At 51.7% G+C, this 8,015-nt stretch overlaps 1 protein-coding gene across 1 annotated transcript in view; it reads left to right on the top strand.

Annotated features, from left to right (window-relative positions):
• The first annotated feature begins 2,724 nt into the window (after positions 1 to 2,724).
• Positions 2,725 to 8,015, top strand: part of FREM2 (FRAS1 related extracellular matrix 2) — a 156,173-nt gene continuing 150,882 nt past the window's right edge. Inside the window, exon 1 of the mRNA XM_068984595.1 lies at positions 2,725 to 7,897. Coding sequence (XP_068840696.1) covers positions 2,725 to 7,897 — 5,173 coding nt within the window. The remainder of the gene's footprint in view (positions 7,898 to 8,015) is intronic.

Genomic DNA, 8,015 nt, shown 5'->3' with positions numbered 1-8,015 from the left:
ATAAACGTATGTGTTACTTTCTGTGTAATTTTAAAAAACACAAGTACCTAAGATATTTACCAAAAATAATTTCTAAGAGTCACTCCTTCACCTCAATCAAGGCAAGCTAAATTAAAAAGTCAAAAAAATTATAATTTACTGATTTCCTTAGGCTACTTGAAAATAAATGTGGACCTCTATTCTTCTTACCATGAAACAAAATATTGAACTCTGCCCTTCAGGCAGACTGCCATACCTCAAATGCTGATCTTATCATTGCTTGCAAGTCAAACAGAGTTGGACTTTAAAAGGAAGAAAGGAAAGCCCTCCAGCCACTGGGAAGCACCAGGGGTCAGGCTGGTGGTCTCACTGGTCAGAAGGAACCCGCAGTCACGATGCCTGACATTTTTCAATCAAGACCCATAACCAGGATTTGAAATACAACACATAAAGAACCATATTTTGAAAATGATGTCCCTTTTCATTTGGCATCTTCCAGTTCGTTTTATTTGTGAATAGAAAGAACATCATAGAATTTTCCTTTTGAATTCTGTACATAATAATAAACAAGGATACTAAATTATAAAATAATACCAAAACAGATCAGAAATTGGTGAAGAGTTGGATGGGGATTTTCTCATGTTTAAAAGATTAGTCACACCCCTTCTGTGTTCCTGGATGTCCATTTTGTACTAAATTGTAAAATGCATGTATGAGTTGTACACAGGAGTTCAAAGTACAATAGGCTGAAATATATTCAGCTGACTAAATGTTATTTGTTTGGATAAGAGGCTCACTTAAACTTTCTCCCTCTCCACTCCCAGGCTCAGAGGCTGCCCAGTGGGCTTCCTGGAGCGGACTCTGACATCACTCAACAATGCCTGTGTAGAGGTGGTGCTCAGTCTTGGAAAATAGCTCTCAATGCTGCAGGTAGGGATCCAAACCCTAAACTGGAGGAGCTCCGGTTAAAAGCACCAAACGGTTAAAGGGATAAATGCTTCTCACCGAAATGTAACCCCATATGCATCTTAAAGGCTTCCCTGGTGGCTCAGTGGTAAAGAATCCACCTGCCAAACAGGAGACGCTGGTTTGATCTCTGGGTCAGAAAGATACCCTGGAGAAGAAAATGGCAACCCACTCCAGTATTCTTGCCTTGAAAATTCCATGGGCAGAGAAGCCTGGCGGGGCTACAGTCCTTGGGGTCTCAAAGAATCGGACAGGATTTAGCGACTAAACAACAACAATGTATCTTACATCTTCCATTTGGACCAAAATGTAAAAGGACTTACCGTCTTACACTTCCTCCCCACCCCCACCCCCAAATCTAAAATACCCTTGAGCAGAAAAGGGCAGCATGACCATTATTTCAATTTGATACTCCAACTAATTATCTGATTTGTATTATTGGAGAGAAAAGAATGTGACCTAAAATAAAACATTTTGCTCAGGAAAAGCAAGACTGCTTAAACAAATGTGAAAACGGTAGCGTCTTAATTGTGAGGGTTCAAGGAGGAGAGGAGCAATTAGAAAACCTTTCCGGACGGGAATCTCCGCACTTCTGAAACCTGACAAACACCAGGGGGCAGGCAGAGCTCGAGTCAGGCTTCAAAACCGGCTGCTGAAGGGAGCTAACCTATTTTAGCTCGCCCTCCGGATATTTATCAGTTCTCTCGGTATGCCAAGAACCGTGATGCTGACAGGCGGGTTTAGTTCGTACTTGGTCTAATTACTGCGAAGAGAACAGGAACGTCTTTAATGACAGCTGCCCCAACAGCGGGCTTTGGAAGAGCCTGGGGCTACACTCCCCAGAACTTACTCTTTGGGGCGACCCTCGCGATTTCGATCTGAGTGCATTTCTCACCCTTTCCAAAAGCCTCTTTCTCCTTTCGCTATAAAATTTGGTTGCAAAGCGGGGGCTTGTTGAAATCTCACCAGTCCCGAGAACTGTACCCGTGATAATTTACAAGGAGACAGCAGGGGGCGAGGGGAGGCTCCGTCTCCTCTAGTTTTGCTTTTAATTCCAGCTCTCCTTCTTATGCAAATTTGCGCCCGAGTTCCTCCCTTTACTGCCCTGGGTTTTGATTCAAACTCCAGCCACGTTGCTTCTAACTTGCCTCTTGGGTTTGCAAGTTTCAGAGAGAAATAAACATTCCCTGAGCGGGTTCCCATTGGAGTTGGGGAGTGGGAGGTAAAATGGGGCTTCTCGTGGCTCGCAGGAGGTTGAAGTCTCAACCCTAGCAGCCCAGAAAGAAGGGAGCCCCCTCACTTCCAGGACAACCTGTTGCGCCTTCTATCTCCTCCCCTGCGCGCGGTTTCCCCGCCTCGGCCCCCAGCACCTGATTGGCAGGAGTCGCTACCCAACCCTGGTCTCGGGGCCTCCTCCCCGGACTCACGATTGGCCTCCTGGGAGGACTGGAGTAAGGGGGTGCGAGGGGTGGGATTTCCCTCAAAGCTCAGGGTCCCGGGACCTGGAAAGGAGGAGTGGAGGAGACTCGGTTCTCCGCGCGTCTGAGTCGCGAGCCGTGGAGCTGGGCCGGCCGGGATGGTGTAGCCTCCCCGCGCAGCTCCAGCCTGGACCGCGCCGCGCCACTTTCCCATCCTTCTGGTCCAGCCTCGGCTACAGTGAGACCCCGCGGGCGCCGTGCGGAGTTGCTGGCACTTTCCGGAGGACGCTCTCACCTCCTGCCCGGGACTGGGACTGAGTGCGCTCTCCAGGGGACCGGGCTGAGCCGTCACAACCGGACCATGCGAGCCACCGGGACCCCCGGGGTAACCGAGCGCACGCGCCCCGCAGGAAACCCCACCAAGTCTCCACCGACTCCTCCGACGCCGCCCGGGCTGGTGCTGCTGCTTCTCCTGTCACTGGTAAGCCGCGTCCGGGCACAGCCACCTGACCCCGGCCGGGCCTTGCTGTCCCCGGATCTCGCGGGGGTTGCAGGGGTCCCCGCCGAAGAAGCCATAGTGCTGGCGAACCGCGGGCTCCGGGTGCCCTTCGGCCGTGAGGTCTGGCTGGATCCGTTGCAGGACCTAGTGCTGCAGGTGCAACCGGGGGATCGGTGCGCAGTGACCGTGCTAGACAACGACGCGCTGGCCCAGCGGCCCGGCCGCCTGAGTCCCAAGCGCTTCCCTTGCGACTTCGGCGCGGGAGAGGTGCGCTACTCGCACCTGGGCGCGCGCAGCCCGTCGCGGGATCGAGTCCGGCTGCAGCTGCGCTACGACGCGCCGGGAGGGGCGGCCGTGCTCCCCTTGGTGCTGGAGGTGGAGGTGGTCTTCACCCAGCTGGAGGTTGTGACGCGAAACCTGCCCCTGGTCGTGGAGGAGCTGCTGGGGACCAGCAATGCCCTGGACGCGCGGAGCCTGGAATTCGCCTACCAGCCTGAGACCGAGGAGTGTCGCGTGGGCATCCTGTCTGGTTCGGGCGCGCTGCCTCGCTACGGGGAACTTCTTCACTACCCGCAGGTCCCGGGCCCGGCCAGCAAGGGGGACACCCAGGAGCCCCTCCTGATGGACTGCAAAGCATTCCAGGAGCTGGGCGTGCGCTACCGCCACACTGCCCCCGGTCGTTCTCCGAACAGGGACTGGGTGCCCATGGTAGTGGAGCTGCGATCGCGAGGGTCTCCTGTGGGCAGCCCGGCTTTGAAGCGCGAGCACTTCCAAGTGCTGGTGAGAATCCGAGGAGGGGCTGAGAACACTGCCCCCAAGCCCAGCTTTGTGGCCATGATGATGATGGAGGTGGACCAGTTTGTCCTGACCGCACTGACCCCAGACATGCTGGCAGCCGAGGATGCTGAGAGTGCCCCAGACTTGCTGATCTTCAATCTCACCTCTCCATTCCAGCCCGGCCAGGGCTTCCTGGTGAGCACTGATGACCGCAGCCTGCCCCTCTCCTCCTTCACTCAGAGGGATTTGCACCTCCTGAAAATTGCCTATCAGCCCCCCTCTGAAGACTCTGACCAGGAGCGTCTCTTTGAACTCGAGCTGGAGGTAGTGGACCCAGAAGGTGCTGCCTCCGATCCTTTTTCCTTCATGGTCGTGGTGAAGCCCATGAACACACTGGCTCCAGTGGTCACCCGGAACACTGGTCTCATTCTCTACGAGGGCCAGTCTCGGCCCCTCACTGGCCCTGCAGGCAGTGGACCACAAAACTTGGTCATCAGTGATGAAGACGACTTAGAGGCCGTACAGCTAGAGGTGGTGGCTGGGCTCCGGCATGGTCACCTTGTCCTTCTGGGTGCCTCCAGTGGCAACTCTGCCCCTAAGACCTTTACTGTAGCTGAGCTAGCAGCCGGCCGAGTGGTCTACCATCACGATGACAGAGACGGCTCACTAAGTGACAACCTCGTACTCCGAATGGTGGACGGAGGACGCAGGCACCAGGTGCAGTTTCTGTTCCCCATCACCTTAGTGCCTGTGGATGACCAGCCACCAGTCCTCAATGCCAACACGGGGCTGACGCTGGCAGAGGGCGAAACTGTGCCCATCCTGCCCCAAGCTCTGAGTGCAACTGACATGGACTCAGAGGACTCCTTGCTGCTTTTTGTGCTCGAGGCACCCTCCTCCACTGCAGGGCATCTGCTTCTCCGCCAGACCCATCCTCCCCAGGGGGAGGAGATGCTTTTCGGGAGCCCTTGGAGAAAACAGGGAGTGTTCTATGAGAAAACAGTGACAGAGTGGCGGCAGCGAGACATAAGCGAGGGGAGACTTTTCTACAGGCACTCTGGGCCCCACAGTCCTGGGCCAGTGATTGACCAGTTCACATTTCGTGTCCAGGATAACCATGACCCCCCTAATAAGTCTGGGCTACAGAGGTTCGTGATACGCATTCATCCCGTGGACCGCCTCCCTCCTGAGCTGGGCAGCGGCTGTCCCCTTCGGATGGTGGTACAGGAATCCCAGCTCACACCACTGAGGAAGAAGTGGCTACGCTACACGGACCTGGACACGGATGACCGAGAACTCCGTTACACGGTGACCCAGCCCCCGATGGACACAGATGAAAACCACTCACCAGCCCCGTTGGGCACCTTGGTCCTGACTGACGATCCTTCGGTGGTGGTGGCCCATTTTACACAAGCTCAGGTCAACCACCATAAAATTGCTTATAGGCCTCCAGATCAGGAGCTGGGGGTGGCTGCCCGAGTGGCCCAGTTTCAGTTCCAGGTGGAGGACCAAGCTGGGAACGTGGCTCCAGGCACCTTCACCTTTTACTTGCAGCCAGTGGACAACCAGCCGCCCGAAATCCTCAACACTGGCTTCACCGTTCAGGAGAAGAGCCATCATATCCTGAGTGAGACTGAGTTGGGTGTGAATGATGTGGACACTGATGTGGCCCACATCACCTTCACTCTCATACAGGTGCCCAAACATGGCCACATGAAGCTGTCTGGACAGGTATTGCATGTTGGTGGGATTTTCCACTTGGAGGACATAAAACAGGGTCGGATTTCCTACACCCATAATGAGGCTGAGTCTCTGACCGATAGCTGCTCCTTGGAGGTCAGTGATGGACACCACGTGGTACCCATCACTCTCAGAGTGAATGTCCGGCCCATGGACGGTGAGCTGCCCGTGCTGAGTCTTCCTGCAGGCACTCTGGGGTCCTATCTAGACGTTTTAGAAAATGGGGCTACTGAAATCACTGCCAGTGTTATCAGGGGGACCAATGGGGACGCTGATGATTTGATGCTGACTTTCCTCTTGGAAGATACACCCCTATATGGAGAAATCTTGGTCAATGGAGTTCCAGCAGAGCAGTTTACCCAAAGAGACATCTTGGAGGGCTCCGTCGTCTACTCTCACACAAGTGGGGAGATAGGTCTCTTGCCCAAAGAAGACTCTTTCAACCTGAGTCTGTCGGATATGTCTCAAGAATGGAGAATAGGCGGTAACACTATCCAAGGAGTTACCGTGTGGGTGACCATCCTCCCTGTTGACAGCCAGGCCCCAGAAATTTCTGTAGGTGAACAGTTTATCGTTCTGGAAGGCGATAAAAGCGTTATAACCTCAATGCACATAAGTGCTGAAGACATCGATTCTCTCAATGACGATATCTTGTGCACCATCATCATTCAGCCTACCTCGGGTTACGTGGAGAACATCTCTCCAGCCCCTGGCTCTGAAAAATCGAGAGCAGGAATTGCTATAAGTGCTTTCACTCTGAAAGATCTCAGGCAAGGTCACATAAACTACGTCCAGAGTGTCCATAAAGGAGTAGAACCGGTGGAAGACAGATTTATATTTCGCTGTTCTGATGGCATTAACTTTTCAGAGAGACATTTTTTCCCCATTGTAATCATTCCCACCAACGATGAACAGCCAGAAATATTCATCAGGGAATTTATGGTGATGGAAGGCATGAGTCTGGTGGTTGATACCCCCATCCTCAATGCCGCTGATGCTGATGTTCCCCCAGATGACTTAATTTTCACTATTACCAAGGTTCCTACCCACGGTCACATCATGAACCAGCTGATAAATGGCACGGTTTTGGTGGAAAGCTTCACCTTGGACCAGATCATAGAGAGTTCCAGCATCATTTATGAGCACGATGACTCTGAGACTCAGGAAGACAGTTTCGTGATTAAACTCACAGATGGTAGGCACTCTGTGGAAAAGACGGTCCTCATTATGGTTATTCCTGTTGATGACGAGACCCCTAGGATGGCCATCAATAATGGACTAGAAATAGAAATCGGGGAAACCAAAATTATCAACAACAGAATATTAATGGCAACTGATTTAGATTCTGAAGACAAATTCTTGGTTTACATTATTCGTTATGGGCCGGGACATGGCTTATTACGGAGACAAACACCGACGGGTGTGTTTGAAAATATCACATTGGGCATGAATTTTACCCAGGATGAAGTAGACAGAAATTTGATTCAGTATGTCCATTTTGGGCAAGAGGGCATTCGGGATCTAATTAAATTTGACGTGACTGATGGAATCAATGCCCTCATAGATCGCTACTTTTATGTGTCTATTGGAAGCCCTGACATTGTCTTCCCCGATGTGATAAGTAAAGGAGTGTCCTTGAAGGAAGGTGGTAAGGTCACCCTCACGACAGATCTACTGAGCACTAGTGACTTGAACAGTCCTGATGAAAACTTAGTTTTTACCATCACCAGGGCTCCCATGAGAGGCCACTTAGAAAGCACAGACCAACCTCGAGTGTCTATCACATCTTTCACTCAGCTCCAACTGGCTGGCAATAAAATCTACTATATCCACACAGCTGATGATGAGGTAAAGATGGACAGTTTTGAGTTTCAAGTCACTGATGGACGTAACCCTGTCTTCCGGACATTCCGTATCTCCATCAGCGATGTGGACAACAAAAAGCCAGTGGTCACCATCCATAACCTGGTTGTCAGCGAAGGTGAAAAGAAGCTGATTACTCCCTTTGAACTCACTGTGGAAGACAGGGATACTCCAGACAAACTCTTGAAATTCACTGTCACCCAGGTGCCTGTTCATGGTCAACTCCTGTTCAACAATACCAGACCCGCCATGATTTTTACCAAGCAGGACTTGAATGAAAACTTAATCAGCTACAGACATGATGGTACTGAGTCAAGTGAAGACAGCTTCTCCTTCACAGTGACTGATGGTTCCCATACAGAGTTCTATGTTTTTCCTGATACAGCATTTGAAACAAGAAGACCCCAAGTAATGAAGATCCGGATCTTAGCTGTTGACAACAGAGTCCCCCAAATTGTAGTGAACAAAGGGGCCTCTACACTTCGCACTCTTGCCACAGGCCACTTGGGGTTCATGATCACAAGTAAAGTATTGAAAGCAGAGGACAGAGACAGCTTACACGTTTCTCTCCGGTTTATTGTGACGGAGGCCCCCCGACATGGATATCTCCTCAACCTGGGCCAAGGCAACCACAGTGTGACTGAGTTTACACAAGGTATGGTTCACTTTTCATTCTTTATAATCAAAGGGCACTCCAAGTCTTACTTCTTGAGAAATGGCTGTCACTGATAACTTTGTAAGTAGAGCATCAAATTAGAGGCCAGGGAGGACTT

Source organism: Capricornis sumatraensis, chromosome 12 (genome assembly GCF_032405125.1).
Source record: "Capricornis sumatraensis isolate serow.1 chromosome 12, serow.2, whole genome shotgun sequence".
NCBI classification, from domain to species: Eukaryota; Metazoa; Chordata; class Mammalia; order Artiodactyla; family Bovidae; genus Capricornis; species Capricornis sumatraensis.
This window is presented reverse-complemented; position numbering and strand designations above follow the sequence as displayed.